This window comes from Castanea sativa, chromosome 9 (genome assembly GCF_040712315.1).
Source record: "Castanea sativa cultivar Marrone di Chiusa Pesio chromosome 9, ASM4071231v1".
Lineage (NCBI taxonomy): Eukaryota > Viridiplantae > Streptophyta > Magnoliopsida > Fagales > Fagaceae > Castanea > Castanea sativa.
The window spans coordinates 41,457,273-41,479,709 of record NC_134021.1 but is presented as its reverse complement, the minus strand read 5'-3'; the positions used below and the strand labels follow the sequence as shown (position 1 = coordinate 41,479,709).

General features: G+C 33.5%; 1 protein-coding gene across 2 annotated transcripts; it reads right to left on the bottom strand.

Annotated features, from left to right (window-relative positions):
• Positions 1-985: 985 nt before the first annotated feature.
• LOC142610580 (folylpolyglutamate synthase) lies at positions 986-15,876 on the bottom strand. Of its 2 annotated transcripts, none has more exons than XM_075782423.1 (17): positions 15,669-15,876; positions 14,215-14,377; positions 12,818-13,029; positions 12,368-12,433; positions 11,884-11,993; positions 10,608-10,668; positions 9,585-9,668; positions 7,393-7,449; positions 7,088-7,148; positions 6,769-6,815; positions 6,536-6,613; positions 5,445-5,603; positions 4,464-4,802; positions 4,223-4,301; positions 3,322-3,474; positions 1,597-1,793; positions 986-1,316 (listed from the first exon to the last, which is right to left on the bottom strand). In XM_075782423.1, the coding sequence occupies exons 2-17, from the start codon at positions 14,360-14,362 to the stop codon at positions 1,257-1,259; spliced, it is 1,911 nt and encodes a 636-aa protein (XP_075638538.1). In that variant the 5' UTR covers positions 14,363-14,377; positions 15,669-15,876; the 3' UTR covers positions 986-1,256. The 2 variants fall into 2 exon arrangements, with proteins under 2 accessions (XP_075638538.1, XP_075638537.1); XM_075782422.1 differs by having other exon boundaries at positions 9,585-9,680; positions 15,669-15,867.
• Positions 15,877-22,437: the final 6,561 nt, after the last annotated feature.

Below are 22,437 nucleotides of genomic sequence, written 5' to 3'. Positions count from 1 at the left end.
CCCTTAAAAGATAAGGTAACTACTAACCATGCATAATTGCATTACTCATATGACATATCTTATCTCTTATAGAATCTTTTTTGTCTATCCTTAGTGGAATGCTCTTTTCCCTTGATTCCAGAATATCAGAAACATTTTTAGTGCTAAGAATATCTCTCATATCTTATCGTCTCTGCAATCATTTTAGGGGCAAATCTAGCCAAAGTTTGGTATATTGTATTTTCCGCTGACTTGTTTGTTAAAAGATGAGATAAGAAGTGATTTTAAGCAACTAGTTTATTTGCTAAGAGGTAAGACAAAAACTAGAATTAAGCAAATAAGCTAGCTAAAAGCAGGGATGTCATCATCAAAAAATTATTTTAAACATGATTCAAATTGTCAATTTTCCAGCCAAAAAACCAAGTTGTTCATTTACGCGATTAAATTCAATTCACTTTTTTTAATAAATAAGCTTGGTTCTTAAAGGGAATGGGGGTGATTGATGCTTTATAACTAATTGTGCTATGCTTTGGTTCCGATTAAGAAGCAGATCAGACTTAAAAACTCCACAGTATAATTACTCTAGAAATCCCCTGCTAAATTAAACTTTTGCTTATGCTCCATGATGGCTGCAAATTATTGCTAGGGCCAGACGATTATGATGCATATGGCATAAAATTGAAGAAGGGAATTTCAACTTAGTTGATAGGAAAAGGTAATAACTAACTCTAAAACGTCGATCTTTTTTTTTGCTCCTGGCATTTTACCGGGAAAATATAACTACCAGATGAAGCTTACAAAAATTGAATCTATAGACACAAAAAACAAAGGATCATTTTAGAGGTTTTCTAACCTTCAAAGGGCAGTAACCACTAAACATCAATTTTGGGGCCTTGGGTTCCATATTACTTGATGAGTTTATGTGTTCTATCCTAATGCATAAACACACTGAAATTGCTGCATTAGCAAGAAAGTCTAAATAACTTCTTACAACATCAGCGTATCAACTCAAAACCCAAATCAAAGACTATTTCATAAAAGAAATTAAACTTTTCAGGTTTAACCATTAACAAATTATAAATCAACTTATTTTTTCTTAATGGTACATACATCAAGTACCTTATAACAATCAATAATCATAATGTTACATAAAAAGAAGCATTAAGAACCTCAGCAGCTTCAACAATGTGGTATGAAAATCTAATGTTAGGCAAATGAGCAAAAGAATGTTTTGGATTATCTGTGTTGTTGGTACTTGGCACCGTCTTTAATTTATATCACCTTTTCATTAGTTTTAGTACATCTCCAACCAGATGCAATGATCCGGTGACGAGAACCTGTAAATCAGCAATAAGCGCAGTGATCACCTAGTTAGCATAATTGTTGGTCAGGACTCTGAAGTGGGGTGTACTATAACCATTATCATAATGTGGCATACCATTATCACTATTATTCATAAGAAATTTCATTTTGGAGTTTTCTTCATGTGATTAAGCCAGAGCCATGGGAATTTTCACAATTAATTTGGCCAGTCTAAATCTCTATAACCCCATATGCAAACTAAGCCATTTCAACATCAAGTTAAATAAGAACACACTGTCATTGCAGATATCTTACCTGAACCTTTAAGGATGGGTTTTGTTTCACACAATCCCGCAGCCACTTTATTGTCAATGGCAATGAAGGCATTACTGCACTGCAAGCAAAGTAATTATCTGCAGGGCTGCAACGAGAAGCATCCTCATAAAGAAATTCATGAGGTAAAATCTTAGCATTGTCCATCTTGGCACTCTTGTCAAGTAAAGTACCTACTTCTGCATGTGAAAAGAATAAGAGCGTGCTAATAAGTTCATCCTTTAAAAGATTTAATAAAATAGCAATATTTCAAATCCATACAAAATGAAAAAAGAAAAAAATAGAAAAGAAAAGAAAACATGGTCCTAATACTCCGGGTCAGGGGCACTGTCATGATTTCACCAATTAATGAGATTGGGAAAATTACTATTACTGAAATACTAAGAAATCCAAGCTTTCCCATCCTCTATCATGGTGGTTTGCTCAAACATGGAACTAAAAACCTTAGAAGAGACTGGTTACACGAACAAATCTTAAATATACAACACCAATCAACTATGCAATATGCATCGAGCCCACAGTAAAATCAAACCCTCTAATGAGTCCGGCAAATATCATTTTCTTTTAAGCAAAAATTAGATAAAATAAAAATATGAATGCCAAAGCCTTAGTATGTGGAAGTTTCACTGTCTTTTTTATATTGGTTTGTTATTCTTATATAAGCTTAAAGGTGTTTTGTAATCAAGTTACATCACTCCAAAATAAATACATGCTATGGTGAAGGAAAAATAATAATTTTGACCCCTAAACCTATTTTCTTAAACTCCTCTGCTCATTCTTCTCTCCCTCTTTCTTTGCCTCCAACCCTAATCTTACATGGTTTACAGCTCAACTAGAAGTATATTATATATAACCAAAAAAAAAAATCTTCTGGGAACCATCTGTGCTTTGGCAGATCTCTTTTCTAATTCCTTTTTTTTTTTTTTTCTTTTCAGTTTCTAATTTGATAAAATAGGTAATTAGTCATTATGCTAAGCTTCTAGATGGGGGATCAAGACACCAACTGGCCTTATAAACTACCAATGGACATGTATGAACCATTTTTTGATACAATCAGCTTTACTCCTCACTGCTGCTTGGTTCAACTTAATACTGAACTACAGGTTTTTAAATTAGAGAACAAGTGGAACCTGGTAGAGTCATTAAACCAACAGTTTCAGTTGGTGATTTGAAACAAAATTTATATAGTTGTCACCTTTAAATGTTGGTTTAGCCCCCAATAACAAGTTCCTCCTTACAACAAGCTTTTTATCTCAAATAACCAGGGTCTAGATCATTTCCAAAATATAGAAACTGTTAAGTTCCTCATGGAGCAAGTGCGAACTGTTCCAAGACTCATTGCTATAACCCCTTCAAGTCTCCCAATGAATCTTAATAAAAGGTCATACTTAGTGCATAAAGTTTCCAATTCTGCAGGGGGGTTTGGGAGAGGTAATTGGCAGGCAAACTAACCCCCATTTTTATTTTTATTTTTATTTTTTTGAGAAATTGATTCCCAGACTCGAACCACGACATGTCGCTTTGGGTGGAAGGCACTTGCCATCACACCAAAGCCCAGCCTCTCTCCCAATGAATCTTAATGTTCACAGATAAAGAAGAATTATATATCTTGACTTACAATGATATCTGATGGATACAGAAAGTGACACTACCAACATAAGTAAAGAAACATGCAAGCTAAGAGTAAGACAAAAAGATGGCGCATACCTTTCCCGTGGATAATCTTCTCCCAAAGCATCTGAAGGTTAAATTGCCAAGACAAATCCCTGCGACAGATATCTGAAGGAATGGTTGCTCCAGAAGTAACCTTGCTATAAGTTGACATACTTGGGACAAAAAAGGCTTTTGCAAAATGAGTTCCTGCACAGAATTTTATTAAATCATTCAATGCATGCTCTTAAGTTTCATGACCATGCTGAATTCTTCTTGGGAAGAAAAATAAATAAGAGAAAAAGTAAGACTATTTTTTTATGCAGCCATTTCTTAGGAGGAAAAATTCAAAAGGCCACCTCATTATCAAAAGTAGATGCCATTGGCAGTACAGAAAATTGAAATTTAAAATTTTGTAAAAACTCTGATGACAAAATCAACCGGTATTTGTTTCCAATGTTATTCCCCAGTGTATAGATTACAGAATATGTCAGTCAATATATTCTGAAACGAAGTATCTGGATCATTGTAATTAATTGTCTCAAACTATTATGCCTCCACTTTATTTATTTATTTTGTTTTCAAAGAAATAAATAGAGCACTAATTAGGATAAAGAAGAATTTTGATTAAGATGATATGGCCATATGGAATAGAGTAAATGACAGGTGCACTGGAATGAAGTGACATGCTTTCAGGCTTTGTAAGAATGCTAGAAATACAAGAGGATGTAAATTCAAGTAGGTAAGAAGCATTTTGCATATGTTTAAGAAGTACATATATAAATGGAGAAATCTAGTAAAACAAAACTCATGCAGATAACTACCCTTTGATTGAGCTCAGCTTAGAGAACCAGATCTCTTTAGAACTTAATCGTGTAGTCTTGGATATATAGGAGAAAATTAATTTCTTGAAGAGGGGGGGGAATATGACTACTTATCCAATTTGAAGCAGCAATACCTGAGGAAGCACATGTACTCACAAGCCGTGGAAGTAAAATATGTGGGTGTCTCACGTCCATGCAATTGAACAAAAGAATCTATAATAAGGTATAAACACAGTTACAATCTATTTAAAATTGGAAAAAAGAATCCATCAATAAATAGATAAGCTATCATAACTGGATCACCATAAGTTATCAAGAGACACCTCTAAACATAAACTCTGAAACTACACCTGCCTGTTTATCATGGATTTTTACCTGCTTTATTAGTTTGTTAGACTCCTCCATATTCCCACTTCCATGTCGGATGTGACCATTTCCCCAAACTTCCTCTAGATTTTTTAGCTTAAATGAAGAAGAAGATGATATCTGGTTTCCTTTCACAGCACTAGAGAACCACTTGGCACAAGCCTCCATGCTCTCAGGACTGTGAGCTCCATCCAAGTAGAAGGTCAGATCTCCACAAGAATTTTCAGACACTTCTAACGAATTATTGGATTTGGGATAGGTATCATAGACAATCTGAGCCCTCCCAGGAATATGTGCAGTTGAAAGACCTCTAACAAAAGACTCCGGTAAATCAGCCTCCTGGATATCCTGATTTTAAATTTCACAATTTTTTTTTTCTTTGGATTAGTAATGTATTCCACAAGTTTAGACAATTAAGGTGGGAGAAAATGGAAACACCAAAGAAGGAAACATGAAAAAACATGTTCTTGAGCCCCAGTCCCAAGATGACCAATATTAAAGAGACTATTACTCTTTCAAGCATCCAAATAATTAAAAGAATACCAACAAAAGATTATATTATATTTTATTGTCAGATAAATACAATTCACACACCTGAACAGCATCAAACCTTCCATTCCCCTTGTTCATGGGGGGACAGTGGAATGCCATTTAGCCCAGAGGCACTTGGTTTACATGACATGGTTGAGACCATAAATATCCTTACTGAGCTTTTACGAAACTAGATATTTCAGTTTCCATCCTACCCCAAAAAAGCCCTGTGCGTGTGTGTGTACTGTGTACACATAAAAGATAAGCACATACCTACATTCAACCACAAACAGACTACAATGATTATAATTTCGTTATATGTTTAACCAATTTCATAACATTCCATTACCCTCTCATGATGAAAAACTTGGAAGGTTCTGTGAGTTTACAAGCCTGAGATATATTGAGATATAGTTTGCGTGTAAATCAAAAGGCAAAGGCAGATGAATTTCAACCAACATTTTGGAATAGCTTTTCCCAATTTCCTGTTCTTTGGAGCCAACATTTGCAAAGGGAAACAGCAAGACCAGCATTAATGAACTGATGATCACCAGACAAGCCAAGCTTCAATCCATTGAACTTTTTGTTATCAAGAGGTGCAGCTACTTTCAATGGAACCTGCATTTGATAAGAATAGATCAATCAATTTTGTCACTATCAATTAAGCAGTCCATGTCTGAGTGTGTTTGGCTTACAATTCTGCTGTAACATTAAACAAATCCATATCTAAATGACTTATGAAAAAAAATTCCTAATCTAATTATAGGTGCATGTGTGAGTATTACATCTACACTAATTATTTTATTATTAACTTTGGTGTGAAGTATTCTAATAAAATAATGAAAAAATGGAAAATGGATGATAGTGATTTCTTCTGATAATAAAAGTTCCAATTAATGCACTCTTCCATCTTTAATCTACCCATCCTGAACTTTCAAGAACATATAAGGACATAGCCCTGTTGGGTTAACTAAGCTTGTCAATATAATATTTTAATATAAAATACACTTATTCTTCTTAATCAAAAGTATAATAAAGTTGGATGGCATTTTGATAGCTCAATATATATACAAATAGGCTCTGGATTTTATTGTACATAATTCAATAAATATGTACCAGATTTATTATCATATGCATAATGAATGTATGTATGTGGTTATGAATTTATAATTTACAAATACATTTAAATAACACAAAGCACAGTCAAAGAAACAAGCATACAAAAAGACCTGAAATTACATATATGAAAGCACTCATCAGATTATATTGACACACAAATTAGAGGAAAAATATGTTAAACAGGATTAGATTCAGATCTTCATCTAATCTGCCTAGCAAAATACATTAGCTATCTGGTATATATAGTGAATCCATTGTTAATGTGTTGGCCCATAAAAGTAACAAACATGAAACAACAGGTCATGTCACAAGCAAAATTACTTTCACCAAGATATAGCTAAAAATGGCAGGCACTTGAAAAGGAAAAACAAAATAATAATAAAACTCTTAACATGATTCATCCCGTGTGACTGGCTGAGGAATATGATTACCTTCAGTTCATGGGCCCTCTCCAGAAGAACATCCATTGCTTCAGAAAGTTGGGGCACCGTGAATGCAGGAATTTGAGGCTTCAGGAGGAGGGAAGACATCAACCCAATTCAGAAAATACTTGTAAATGAAAACTGCCCATATTAATAATCAAAACAGAAATATTGCAATAAATAACCCATTATTAAGGAAACCAGATACATTATAGTCTGAGTTGGTCAAAGGAGTTTTATACCTTGAAAATTCCAGCCTTGTGTGAAGCAATCTTTCCAAGCGTATCACCTGCATATCGTACAGTCAATATCTAATTAGGCATCCGGATATCTCTTCCCCCCCCCGCGGTATTTTTAACTTTAATTTCATAAGAAATATGGCAAACTAAAAAGTAAACTAGTTTGTAGTAAGAGTCAAACTGGATACAAGATAACAAGTGCATCACAAACAAGTCACTCAAATAGAAAGTTATAAATGTTGCATAAAATAAAATTTGAGATAGAACTGTAACCATACAAAACAAAATGCAGCAATCTTTGTTGAGTTAGAAAAGCACGCACCCAATATTTCTGTATGATCCAACCCCAGAGAGGTAATGCCACAGGCAACAGGCTTATCAATCTGCATGACTCATCACCAATCTTCATCACGATTATATATACCTATGCTTAGAATATTTTCAAATAAAGGATGAAGAGAATGCTCAAGTTCTTCTTCACTTATGTCTTTCTTGAAGTAGTTAAAGTAAAACAAATAATATATACTTGAAACTTTAAAAAGTCTGCAAAATTCGTCCTAGGTAATGCTGTAAACAGATATATGCCACAATTGTTCCCAGCAAAAAGGAAAAGACAAAATAGCATACCACATTTGTTGAGTCATTTGTTCCCCCAAGACCAACTTCAATAATAGCAACATCAACCTAAAGACAGGAGTAGTTTTCAGTGACAAAAATATTTCACAACAATTCCAGCAGTGTTACTTTTTAGTCAGGAGCCAGGACACAACAGCTGATCAATATAAATTACTTACAATGATAGAATAAATTAGGAATGTACTTAATATTAAAATAGTGCCCCACTGCTTGAAGGCCATAAAAACGCACAATGAAGCAGGAACAAATGATGTAAAAGGTTTAATTAATAAGCTGGCAGAGATGTTTAAGAATATTAGAAACAAAAAATACTAGGACAAAGTTCAGAAACCATAGATACCATTATTGCCGCAACATTCACAAAAACATAATTCACCATGCAAGATGAAAGTAGTATAGTGAAAGTGTAAAAACCATATAGCCTTATCAAAGAGTGTAATTCTCACTTTAAATTCCAAACTGAGTATTCCACAATAGAGTCCTTTACCAATCAGTCAAAGATGAACAACTAGAAAAATATTAAAGAAAAAACTCCTGGATCTCACTGGGGATTGTGGCAAATATTTGATATATGCAGTCCACATGTCTATATATACACTCCACGAGTTTCTTGCCATTTTTTTGTCTAGTGCACAATGTTTCCTATTTTAAAAAGTCAAAAATTACAATTTTCTCCTTTTTCTTTGCTTGAGACCAGAAATAAACCTTATTAGAAGTTGTTACCCTAGTTCACCCATAGTATATAAGAGAAATTAAGATCAAAAAATCAAAAACAACAGGAACAACAAAAGATGAAGCAATTGAATCTGCCATCCTATCATAATAGAGCAATCTCAAGAACGTTCTTCAATTTTATTTTCTTGAAATAGATGCCTTCAACAGTTCAACCTTTCTATTCTCTCCAAGGGCACTACATAGGACATAATGGGACAACATTTCAATGTCTACCTAAGTGACCTTTGAAATAATCCAACACCTCCATAATTGTTATAGACAAACCCTACATAATCCTAAAAATGAGAAGACAAGTGAACAAAGTCTGTGGACAACATAGGGATGTAGTTTTATTTTTTATTTTTTGGTTAAGTTGAACAAAACTCTGCCTATGCCTGTGCTTAGTGTCATAATTTTGTTCACAACCGGTCCAAAGCCCAGGAAAAGGAGGGTTGCGGTAGGTTGACGGCTATTATAAAATTTAGTCACTCTATTATGAAAAGTTACACACTTCCAGCGGGTCTTCAACCCACGGCCTCATCCTCCACCTAGTACTTGTAAAGGAAGAGGTGCTAATTGAGTTAGAGCTCTTGGCAATTACTAAAAATAATGTACAATACCAATCAACTAATCTTTTCTCACTAACCATTTTTTTGAAAGACCACTTTATGTTTACTTTTTACCTGCCGAATGCTTGAAAAAGGAAAGTTAAAATCCATGCCTCCATTCAAATCTCAATGGTAGGTTCTAACCTCAAACTCACACGTTGTTACTCATTGATAATAACCATCCTATACCAGCCTTGCAAACCTTGGGAACCAATAAAACTTACCAATGGACTAAATCCATAAAATTACCATTTCCTCTTGGCTCATTAATTACAAGGTTAACTTTGGAAGAACACAAACCAAAGTTTTCAAAATAGACATTCTTTTTGGGATAGATAGGAAGCTTAAATATACATACATATATTTACATATATATATATATATATATATATATATGTATGTATGTGTGTATTTGTCTATACATATATAAACAACTACTGCTCATTGGTGGAGCAGAGAAACTAAACGGGCAAAAAGGTCACCATGGAGTCCTCATCAGAAAAGATCCAACTCTGACTGATACCAGCAACCTTTCTGATGATTTTTTTTTATATATATATTTTTATACATTTTAAGTGGAGGGAAGGGGCATCCAAACCATGGTATCTCCATTGGAAATACCAGGAAATTCATTTGATCTAAGGTCATTGACAACCTTTCTGATGAAGTATACCCTCTGTGGATTTAACTCATACTAAGGGAAATAATGCTAAGCAATTTGCTAGGATACATAAGTATCCGTGAAAAAAATAATGACAGAAAGAAACTCAAAAGCACGGATTGCAGCTGCCTAGCCAAACTGAAAATAGGAACTTTGAAAACATCCAAGCCCCAATTGCAATTAAAGGATTCATGACTAACCTTTTCACTTATAAATATCTTGAAAGCCAATAGAGTGAGAAACTGAAATAACGGAGCCATTGGCAGATGCTCCGTAACCTTTTCCTGCAATTCAAACTTCCGGAATCAATAGATGCCAAGTGAGTTTTAAGTAGAAGAAGCATCAAGTACATGAGTTGCTATATATTTTCCAAAAGTGAACACATTAAGTAATAAAATGAGATGCATTATACAACACTGTATATCGTTCAAATTTGGATCAAAACATAAATTTTAAGTATCTGAAAATCCCCCAATCCCTTCCAATAAAGATTCATGGACTTAATCTTTTCCAACACCATAATGCACATAATAAATTTTCAGTTACCATAAGCAACATCAACGGAAGATAACAAAATTTCAATACCAAAGATAATGCTCCGAATAACCAAATTAATAGCCACCTAATCTCAAAGGCTAGCTTATTATTAACGTGCCATCATTTTTTTTTCTTGATAAATTCAATAGTTACAATGGGAGGGGAAATTTGAATCCTAGACATCTTTGTTGGAAACACTAGAAGGTGCCAATGGAGCTACAAGACTCTTGACTTAACATGTCATCATTAGAACATTCAAATTGTTCAAAAGGAAACACAGTCATGACTTTGTTATTAAAATTCGCTTTAAGGATAAATACTTTTCTTATCAACAAGCATTTAAGCAACAATAAATTACTAGTGATTTAAAAAATAAAAATAAAAACAAATAACACAAGAAGATCAGAACTCTTATGTACAATGCTAGTAATGTCCAAAGAGATCCCATTCCAGAAGTTCCAAGACCATGACCAAAATGCAATGTCTCCTATTTCAATGGTGATTATGAACAACGTTTGGGATGCAAAATATTCTTATTGATCTTTGTAAAATAAATAAATAAATAAAAACCCAATTGAGTTCAGTGCATCATCATCCATCTCTTTTATGAAATAGAAGAACTATAATTTAGAGAAGAAGCTATTGAATATGGTCTGCTTATAATCATCTAAAGCAAGAAATTATACCTTTAAGCGGTTCCAACAATCCCAAAAATACAGTAAAAATTTATCTTCAGATATCTCCAACCTACAAACATCAAAGTCTGACATTAATATTAGTTATGCAGAGAATTTTCATATCAACCAAGAACATGACTTTGAAATTAATAATTAATGGTTATAAAAACCTAAGAAAGCTAAGATTAATTTTTGTTCACAAAATGTTCTTGAATGTCCATATATTTATAAGGATTTGTTCCTCTACTATTTTGCCGATTCTCAATAAGAGAACCTTCCATCTAAGTAAAATTATTGTGTTCACTTTCCACTGGAGATCACTTGGCAACCATATTCAGTCCCTTTATGAAAAGATGCTCAAGTGAACTGATGGAAGAACTGGTCAACGTTACAATTCTATCAAACACCATTACATGTCAGTCAAGAGCCGAAAGAAACAAATGAGGTCATAAATAGCAGTGACAGATTCAGCCAAAGTAACAGTACAGATGGTAAAAAGGAATCTCCTAGTGCTTTAATCACTTGCTAAAATTCAGAGATTAATGAAATGACTAAATAATTATTTACATTTGCAATTGCAGGTCCAAATGTGCAATGGCAAGTACCTTCCACCAAAAGTATAGATTGCAAGTTCCAATCCGGGAATCAGCCTCTCCAAAAAATATTATGGGTAAGGCTACCTACCATGAGAGACCATGACCTCTACAACCACCTCTCCCAAACAACCCCCCCCCCCCCCCCGAAAAAAAAAAGTAAGAGCTTTGAGATGGCCATAGTATGTTTAGAGAAACAATATCCTCTTTGTAAGCCCAAGAAATTAAGAGTTAAGGAAATAAGGGCTATGAAAGTTTTCTTATTGTACTCATACAATAAAATATTGAGTGCTTTTCTAGTATTGAGGCCTATTTAAAGAGTCATGTGACATATTTAAACAATTCACGTGGATGGTTTTATGGGCCACCACATGATGGGTTGTACGAGGTTCCTCCAAATCAATTTGGAGACAAAACTTTCTTCTTTTTTATTCATTTATACCGCTGATCCCATCCAGTCCACTCTTTCATTTAAGACTTGGAATTTGAATTCCTTTTCATTTCTTCAATCATTGATAAGAACTAATAAATAACTCAAGTTTCATTCAAATGAAGCATTTTTACTTAAGTAAATCATCTTCTAGAATGGGACTTTTTTAGGAGCATTAATATCATCATAACAACTGCCATTAAAAACACACACAGATTACTAAACACAAAGTTGATATCATGTGATTCATTCGAACACTAACCCATCTATTCGAAATCGTTCCCTCACATCAATTAGGTGAGGAGAAGTGAAGAGTCCAGTTCGAAAACCGCACTCCCTTAAAATAGCCTCACTGAATGTACATGTAGAACCCTGAAATGTAAATCCGTTAAGCCAACAGTTAAATTAAGCAAGAGAAAAACATATCAAATATCACCTACTCATTACTTTTGTAATCCTTTCATATAGAGGCATCAAATTACTACAGTACAAATACAGATATTAGCAATGCATCACCTGATATTTTTGTCACTTTTGTCATGTTAGTACTTGGATCCATGTCAAACAACCACATTTGTGCTTACATGAAGATGATGCATTTCAACAATGTGTATTCATAAAGATAGTGCATTTCAAACTTCAAGATGATTCAGTCTTTACAGAATGGATAACCATGCTAGCATATTAACAATAATAAAGTTTCAAAATGGTAAAATAAGATCAAATTAATATAAATGGAAGAGTACCTTCCCCTTAGTTCCTGCCACATGAATTATTTTGAGCCCATCAATCTGTTCTTCCAAGCCAAGAATCTGTAAAGAAAAACAAGCATTGTATGTTAAAATCTAAACGAAATCATTTTTACAAAATATTTTCTCAGATTGGATGAGGTACTACATAATCGAACCTCAAGTAGCATTTTTTATGTTCCTAAAACCAAGGGAAAGGTTTGAGGAAAGATTTCAATTAAGTTGAGTGATAGACCCTCATATATTTTTAAATGAATTTTCTACAAATTGAATTTAACATGTTAGAAACCATCAAACCCAAAAGCAGCTGTTGGAAGTATGCCATCAATGTATATCAAACATATTGCTGACAAGACAAATACATGTACAGAATATTACTAGTATTAGTATACAGCACTCTTAACTATAAATACTTCAAACATGAAGGAGGAATTACATCAGTGTTACCTTAAGATACTCAGACATTCGTTCCAATTTTCTATACGTACCACCTACAGATGATTTGGCTCCTCGTTTCTGACTTGTAATGAGAGATGAAAGAGCTTCCATGGCAGTTTCATATGAAGATGGAACAGAAAAATCTTGCAAGTGCTCCTTCACAACCCCATTGCTTCCCACTTTTTCCATGACTTGTGATGACATCTTTGTATATCTAACACCTAAAACAGTCGGCCAAAAAAACGTTTGAAAACTCAAGTTTAATCTCTTGTACCATGCAGCAAGATGAAGAGGTATTTAAAGAATTATATGATTCATACTTTCTAGTTCTACATCAATCAATCTCTAATGAATGATGAAATTGAAGGTCTATGTTATTGGCCACCTGACAACGAAATCAAACTGAGAAGATGATAAAACCATAATGGAAACTTCTATGCTATCCTGGTGAGTTCATGTAGAGGAAGCAAAGCATAAAGGAGAAAACAGGAAAAGGGGAAAATATGAGATTATAGAACAATAAACAAGAGCCAGAGTCGAAAGTCGAGAAACCAGAATCTTTTATTTACTATACTACAATCTATCAAGAAAAATACAGTTTCTCCCCATCGCTCATTTTCCTTCTTGAGATTCACAATAAAGTAGAGTACCAGGGAAGTCAATTCTAGGAGGACCAGCATTTCCATTTCCCTAAAAGGGCTACAAACCCCATATATGTAATTATAAGGAGAATAAAGCTCTAAGTGCACTAGTTTTAGGTGTATTGCATTCAGATATTTGAGTTAAAACAAAAATGGAAGTATGTAGCATGAAGATTGCAATGGTTGATAAAGTATAATGTATATATCAGTGACCAATTCATCTGCTTCTATCATAAAATTTTCATAGTCTCTCCTGGATGTGCTAATTTTCCCTTTTGAATAATTTAATATTGCATTTGTAATATGTTTCAGTTTGGGCAAGAATTTTGAAATGACCACTTTATATTAGTTGTTTGGTAGGAATTCTGGAGAATTCCCCAATCTAGAACACTAGCACATTAGGAAATTGAAAATTCAGACAAGTAATTTCCTGAACTGTTGCCATGTTCTGTTAGAGGAATATAGTAGTATACATACTGAGGAAATAACACCTAACAAAAAAAATCCAAACCCTTCACACCCCACCCCCCCTGCCTTTTTGTCTTATTTATCCCCCAATAACTCTCCCACAGAAGTAAAAACAATTATCTGTGTGATTTGGGAACTTTATATTACCCCAATTTCTTTTGGATGTGCAAGTTATCTAATTCCATTTGGAAGTTAATGGAGTACAGTATTTCTTACTAATTTATTAAAAGCACGGATAAAAGCATATATAGTTCTACATAACTCTTGACCTATAGCTTGTTTTAGAATAAGGCTTACAATGTCTAGTGAGATTACGTGCATCTAGGCAAGCTGGAAAACAAGTTAAGCTCCATGTTCTTTTGCTGGAAAATTGATGATCTCTCCTATGTAAGTGAGAGACTCCAAGTATCCCACACTTCAGGTCAGAGTTTGTATAAACGAGCATCAGAAGATATCAATCCTGTGGGACACAACAGCAGTCAGTCAAAAATACCAAGATAAATTATTAAAGGAAAGTAGAGCTCAATGCAAATTGACGGAAAGCTGCAATGACGGTATATTGCAAGGGCAACATCCCCACTCTGTCACCACATACCAGCCATATCCCACGGTTTGTTCCAACTATGACATTTCAATGTGATTATGCAAATAAAATGTTTATTGAGACAGAATGCCCCATCTAATACATTGGAAAGTGACATGAACCATGTTACATTTTCATGCTTAGCAGCCAAAAATTGTGAAACAGAAACCAATGTGTCCTGCAAGGACCAAATGCCACTCCAAACAATAGGTGAACCATAAAAAATGGAGGAAAAATTAAGAATAGAAAAAATGGGGAAAAAACATTCATATAGTTTGGATTCAGTAGTGAGGCACTGATATTCTGGCACATAAAAGTTTTGGGCTGCCAAGTGCAAGTGCACTGGTTCAGGATTTGAGAGCTGCTAATTCATACAAAATGTGTCATGAAAGTCATATTTCCAATTACCTATTCAGTGCTCATTACCTGGATATCATTGTTTTCACTATGCCTATTGATAAAGTCACCCAAGAATCTTTCTGAAACTTTCAATCCCCTCTTTTTTTCCCAAACTGTTTATCTATATCAGCAAAATCAGATTTTATGGGAAACAGATTCCACATTCAATTACATCAAATTTTCTAAAATAAACATATCCAATATTTTTCATAGGAGATGGCACCTAAAATCCACATCTAAACCAACTAAATCCAACAAAGCAACATATTTTATCAGTATCGCTTAGAAGAATTAATAAATGACAAATAAAACACCCCTCATCTTATTTCTCAAATTTTCTCAGCAACCATTTTCTTTCTTATTCCACTGCTCCTCTTTGTCCCAGTTCAATACGGAGTAACTTGTGGCTCACCAAAGTAAAGATTAATGTGACAAACAAAATACCCAGAACCCAATTTCATTCATTTTTCTCATACTTTCTCACCCACCAACCCAAAAACACATACTCAGTTATAACTTCACTTCTTTTCTTTTTCTTTTTCTTTTTTTGTTTTCCTACTCCTTCAACACTACAGAAGATTCTGAACCAAACCCATCTCTTTTTTTCTCATATCTTTTCACAACAAAAACAATAAAACAGTTCCAAAGTACCCAACAGACACCAAATCACATAAGCAAGAATGAATAAAAAGTCCAAAACAAAAAGATATATATGAAGCATATGCATGTATACATATATTTGAGAGACAGAGAAAGAGAAGTGGCTGACCGAGGAACCATGGAGAACAGAGAGAGTCTTTATCTAGTTTGGATGGTGGGTCTGTGGTTGAAGGGAGAGAGATATTGGTGGCAGGCACTTGTTTGTTTCTGTGTCAATCTCCGTGCATTATAAACCAGCGTCTGCGTTTAAGGTCTACGGGCTTACAAGTATAACCTCTCCTTTTCTTTCTTAAACTATGTTGTGTTTTGAGGGCTGCTGTGCTTGTGTAGTCCACATGGGATATATATATCATATTCATGTACGGTAAGAAATAAGAATGTGAGAACCACATTGCAATTTGCCACAATTATGTACCAATTCATGCCCATTCAATTCCCATCCCCAAAAAAGATAAAATAAATATTCATGCCCATTCAATGCGGTATTTTCACTAGATTTACGGTGGGAATATAAAACCTTTCTAAAGGTATCACTTGTCTAGATTTCCAAAATAAAAAAAAAAGTACCACTTGTCTATATTTATAGTATGTCTATACAATTTTTCCTCTTAAAAAATAAATGTTATGTCTATAATTTTTTCACAATAAATTTTAGGTAGCATGTTATTACTAGTTGTTATTTTAAAAATTATAGCAAGTTCATATAATTTTTTTTTTAGGGATAATTTGATAGTTGGAAAGATAACTTAATTCTCAACGTCTTTGTTGAAAACACCATGAGACAATAGTTAAATTAAAAACCTCTTTGCTTTTTCAAATCAATTTGATGGAATCTCATTCATCTCGTTTGGGGTTTTTAACTCAATTGAGTAAGGTAGTAAAATCTTTCTTTAAACCAATTCAAATAAAAATGTCCCAAAAGAAAAGATATAAATGAAAATTCTGTCTTTGGCCTCTTACAAATACATCAATTTGATATAGTTTTCAAATTTGGAGCTGCCTAATATAGTATCTTATTTTTGTGACATTCATCTCCTTTTATGATAAGTTGTGTGAAGCATTTTAATTAATTTCAATGGAATTTAGTTTCATAAATTTTTTCCATTAACTTTAATAAATGGAGCCAAAAGCCTTGTAGCTGAATTGACACCTCCCCATGTACAAAGTGCTTGGAGGTCTAGGAGGGAAAAAATTCGAGAAATAAAAAAAATAAAAAACTTTAATAAATGGAGTTTTGATGGCAGGCCAAGTGCCAACATCAGCGATTGCTAAAGAATAAAGGAAAAATATCATGTGAGTTGCTCAATTGATAAAGTCTCTGATGATTGAATAAAAGATATAAGGTTCAATCCCCACCTACACTAAAAACCGATTGGTATCTTGATCTGATGATAAAAAGTATTATCAGGAGTGAATGTCATAAGTTGAAACTCTAAAAAAAAAAGGAAAAAATATCATTTTACTTAATTCTTATATTATACAAGTAATTGTAATAAGACTATGATGATAAATTTGTCATCTTAGACACTTGACGTTTTCTCCTACCTTTGGATTATAAATTATAGTAGTCTTTTTCTTCAAGATTTTCTTAACAAGTAATGCTGCACATTTTTCTTCAAGCTTTTCATTTTTTTTTAAATGGTGGCCCCTCTCTCTCACTTGTATATTTGAAGGAAAAGACCCTCTTCAAGTCCACAAGTAAACTTATCTGGAGTTCATAGACCGGGTCCATTTGGTTGGAAGAATGGAAAAAGAAATTTTTTAACTTAACATTTCTTTCGTAGTTCTAATGTTGTACACACTACTTATTGAAATGTGCAAGTGGAAATTTTAAAACAACCAATTTTGTTTATTCTTTCTTTCAAAGGAAACTTGATCCTGGAATATTCTGGTTGATCAGTCAAGATCTTTAGTTGACTGTTCTTAGTTTAAATGTTGGCACACTACATGATAGTGTGTGGAATTGGAATCAAAGAAGATAAGCCAGAAAATTTGCATTTTTTTCTTTGCCATACTAGAAGAGAACTCTAATTGGCCACAAATCCAAATCTCAACTTGGCCTGACGTTCAAATCAATATTATCATGGAGCAAATGCATTCAAACCATTTGAATTTTGAAGTAGGCATGGCACCCTTCTCTGAGAAATGGACAGTCAGCTTAATTACTTGCATCAAACCCAACATGTAACACGCATTACATTTGACATGCCCTATAGGCTATATGTGCTATGGACAATTGTTGAAGCAACTGCCATTGACATCCCTCTCTCTCTTGGAGAATCAATTACACTTTAAATCATAATAGGTCAATAGAAGACTTTAGTGTTTGTTTGGCAAAAATTATTTTTGCCAACTTATTTTACTATACAACTTATTTTTGCTACCATTCATGAGTTTCACGGCACATTTTGGTACTATTTATGGGTCCCACTATATTATTTGAACTAATTTTTACATTTATTTATAGTACTTTCAGCAAAAAATTTTCAGTTTTAGTAAAATAAGCAGATCTCAAACCATGAGGATCAATTCCTTTACTTGATTACCTATCTAGATGATATGTGATTCAATCTTTATTTTATAAATAAAGATGCTCATTTTATTTCTTTGAAAATTAGCTAAATCTTAAAGAGGGCCAGTCAATTTTCTCATCTTGGTAGTCAAGATGCTTGCCAAAGTCTACAATCAATCATAACCACCAGTTGCCACTGGGCCTGCTCCCACCCAACTAAGGTTTACCATTGCAAAGAGATGAAGTTGTCTTTCACACTATCAAAATAAAGATGTATAAAGAGTCAAAGCCACCAAAATAAAAAGAGAGAAAAAAAGTACAATGTATATGTGAAAAGAAAGAGAAGGAAGACAACAAATTTTAAGAATAAAACACAACATTTTGCAATCATATATAATTTATTTTGAGTATTTTTATTTTTTATTTTTCAAAGGAGATCTTGCTCCACTATGCAAGTGTATTGATGTATTGAAACCTTGTTTTATGATTTTGTAGTGGTAAATGATGAAAGCAATAATGGTTGTGTGTGTATATATATCATGCCAATTATTGATGCAGATGACCAAAATTAGTGATTTTAATTATACTTGGTTCCAAAGCTTCCTTCAATTCGGTTAGGTGTTATGGTTCCTTGCACAAATTGTGCAGAATATGTTTATTTCATCATTTGTTGACTACCCAATAAAATAATCTCACAGAAGTTGTAGTGATGATCATTTTTTAAATTCATTTGCAAACCTATCATAAAATAATTTTATACGTATGCCTACGCATTCATTTATTCAAAATTATTAACATAAAAACTATGATGGTATGATCCAATCTTTTTCTTAAAGTAAAGAAAAAGAGATGATTTTTTTCATCTGCACTTTAAAAGGGCGTTTGGATAGCCCAAACGTGCGTCCACGTCCAAGTTTTGTTTTTTTTTTTTCAACGCGTGTTTGTTATTGTTCATTGGCCATGAACAGTAATTTTAGGCCAATGAACAGTAACTTTTGGAATGAACAGTGTTTTTTACTCTTTTAAAATTATTTTGCTACAGTGTTTTCAGTTTTCAGTTTTCAGCAATAACTTCTATCCAAACGGACCCTAATTAGGATAGACACTGTCATGCTTGACTTAATGTATTTGAACAAATCAATTAGCATGGAGTCATCGACAATGTCATTCTCAATGACCCAACTCTCTTTGAGGATTCTATTCAAGTAACTAAAATAATGAAAGAAACAACCTACTTGACCTGACCACCACGGCACCAACTACATTAATAAGTGACCAAGTCATGTAAAATTTGGATACTTGCAATCCATGAACATGAAAAGAACCTAGTATGCTGCTTTTGTAGGCTGATTAGACAACCTTATAAAATGAGATAAGCTGATTTTGTATGACTGATTTAATATTCTAACCAAAAAGAAACTACGCAGTACACATAGTAGCAGCACACTATTTGAATTTCTTAATTACATCTAGAAAATCGAGGAATGATCCCTGTAATTGCCTCATTTGTTAAAGCATGTGTTTTCCAAGCAGGCTTAAAAAACTTAATTCTCTATTTACCATGGACCACTCAATTATAATAGGTTTCAATTTCTCAATTTTGGTGCTTTATTTTAGATGGATAAGACACTTAACATTTCAACCCCAAACCAGAACATTCAACAATAGATATAGAGGTTGCTAGACAATAGGCTGCTAGAGCCCTTTGCTTGGAAGAAAAAGCTATAAATGGAGTTCCATCTTAAGGGTTCCCCACTGCTACTGTCTGGAAGTCTGCATATGACTCTTGCTAGAACCCTTTCAGCTCACTTTTACTTGTATCTAATACAGGTTGATACAATATAATCAATCTGTGTTTCCAAAAGTTGATACAATACCTTTGTGATGTCCCTATGTGATGTCCATCTTAAGGGTTCCAAACATAATCAATCTTCAGGAATACGCTGAATTTGGCACCCTTGTACTTTGTCAGACTCAAAACATTTTAAAGCGAAACAATCAATACATTATCGCCTACATGATTAAAGATTAAGAAGGTTGATACAATACCTATGTGATGTCGCTTTTGCCAAACGTTTACAGGCAGAGTTATATAACAGGAGAACTCAAATCTTAAAGATTATGTAAGACGCATATGCAAAAAATAAAATAGAGGCACATAGCACAAAAAATAAGTATAACGTTAGTTTATGTAACTGTTGAAATATTGTATGTAACAAAACACTAATTAGACCTCTCTGAAGATGTAAATAGTATGCCAAGAGCCTTGTAGCTCAAGTTGGCACCTTCTTGTGTTTCCAAAAGAGACATCTAGGGTTCAAATCCCTTTCTCCCCTATTGTAACTATCGAATTATCAAAAAAAAGAAAAAAGAGTAAGGTGTAAATATTATAATCTCTTATCATTTAAAAAAAAAAAAAGTACAATCTCTCTCTCTCTCTCTCTCTCTCTCTGCTGGTGAAGACTCTGGATTAGTGCTCTTATTATATATAGAAGTTCTCAAATACGTTGTTCTACCTTTTCAAGACAAACTTCTGAAATCCAAAAGATAATCATTCCGGGATTCCTTTCTAATTTAAATAAGAATTTGTTCTTCGAAATCTAAGTGTCAAGAGTTTAATTACAAATTTACAAGGCTAAAAAAGACATTTCAATAAGACTCTTTACAAATCATGAATTTACTGCCAATTGTTGAAGCACTTTCAATGGTTCCAAGTACATGATCATGGCTAATTAGTAAATTATGCTGATTAAAATCTGCCATTGGATTCTCCTTTGCAAGAAGGCTAGTGTTTCAAAGTAAGGAGTATAAAGGCAAAAACACCGCAGCTCTCTTTTGTCAAAAATCTACTTTCAATGATCCAAGGGTGCAACTGAGATTAGTACAAATGACATTGAAGCCAAAATTTGAACAATTGTAAGACAAGGTCAGAATACCTTTTAAAGACCTTAAAACCAAGAAAGCCAACTTAACAAAGAAACATTAATAGAAACAACTTATGAATGATAATACCTATAGCGACTGTAATTCTGTTCTGCGCACACCAAACAAAAGAACAAGACAACTTCCAAACCTTTAAAAACACCTTGCTCGAGGTTAAAATTGATAATCATTTGTTCTGGGGAAGGGAAAAATGAAAAGAGAGGATAGAAAACTAATTTTTTTTGTAGCTTTTTTGACTATGAGAAGAAAAGTTTGAAGCAACTTGTAGTAGCTACCGTGTAAATGTGGCTTGCATAATGAGTGAACCAGATGAAAGATGAGTACTTCGCAACTTTAAATAAATACTAATCCTTTTTCACTTTGAATGAAGGCCTAATCAGCAACTAGAGAGTTTACAGAACAGAGAAGCAAAGCACAAACTTGAAACATCAATATTTGCGTTCAATAGGTGGCAAAGAAAAAGAAAATTCATTAATCTAATGTACATACAACATAATTCTTACAGTACAGTAGTACACACCCCTTCAGTCACTTGAATCTGTTCTCTAATAACAACTACCAATCATCACTCTTGTATATTATACTCATCAAGAATCCTATATGACATGGTAAAGTGAAATAAATCAACGTTATGATCCAAAGATTACTCTGCATTGGCCTGTTGTTTTCTCCTTGAACTGCTGCACAAGGGAGTGCTAGATGGAATAAATAAAGAGGATTGAGATGAATATTACCATGGAAGCTGAGATGGTGAGGGTCAAATCTAAATCACATCTAAATCACTCACACACACACACACAAAATAAGCAAACAAAAGCAACTGCAAATTAGATGGTAATCCAAGATCATAACAAGAACAATGAAACAATTTTAGAAAAAAAAAAAAAAAAAGAACAAATGACACAAATTCTTATAATAGAAAACTAAACTCATATTCATCATAGTACAGACACAAATTCTTAAAGAAGCCTTACCTCATCAACACATGAAGAATCCAGAATTGGTTCTGTATTTGCCATCAAGATAATCATATTCTTAGTTATTACCTTTAGTATTTCAAAGTCCACCTCGTTCCCTTCTTTTTTTGTACAATCCCATTTGTAATTCTTATATTCCTACCCAAGAATGCTAAGTGAATCCCTATATAATTCTTTTCTTGCAATTACATATTCACCAAAGCAACTAAATACTAAAACTCATGCTGTTGTCTTCCTTGGTAATGCAATCCAAAACAAGATCAAAATCAAATGCTACCCAACAAACACTATTGAGGCATAGCTTTGTAGCTCACTGATATTTCTTGGTGTCTGACGAGAAATAAGGTTCAAATCCTCCATTTCCTACTTGTTGAAACAATTAAAAAAGGAAGAAAAAAAAATCAAATAAATGAATTCAGAAAAAAGAAGAAGAGCTCAATTAATTA

What these genes read in the sequence shown, in the direction of transcription:
- LOC142610580 (XM_075782422.1), bottom strand. Translation starts at nt 14,362, where the DNA reads ATGCTCGTTTATACAAACTCTGACCTGAAGTGTGGGATACTTGGAGTC. An exon ending in GAGTACATGTGCTTCCTCAG is followed by an intron (nt 3,475 to 4,222) that starts GTATTGCTGCTT and finishes AATTCTGTGCAG; the next exon opens with GAACTCATTTTGCAAAAGCC. An exon ending in ACCCATCCTTAAAGGTTCAG is followed by an intron (nt 1,317 to 1,596) that starts GTAAGATATCTG and finishes GCTGATTTACAG; the next exon opens with GTTCTCGTCACCGGATCATT.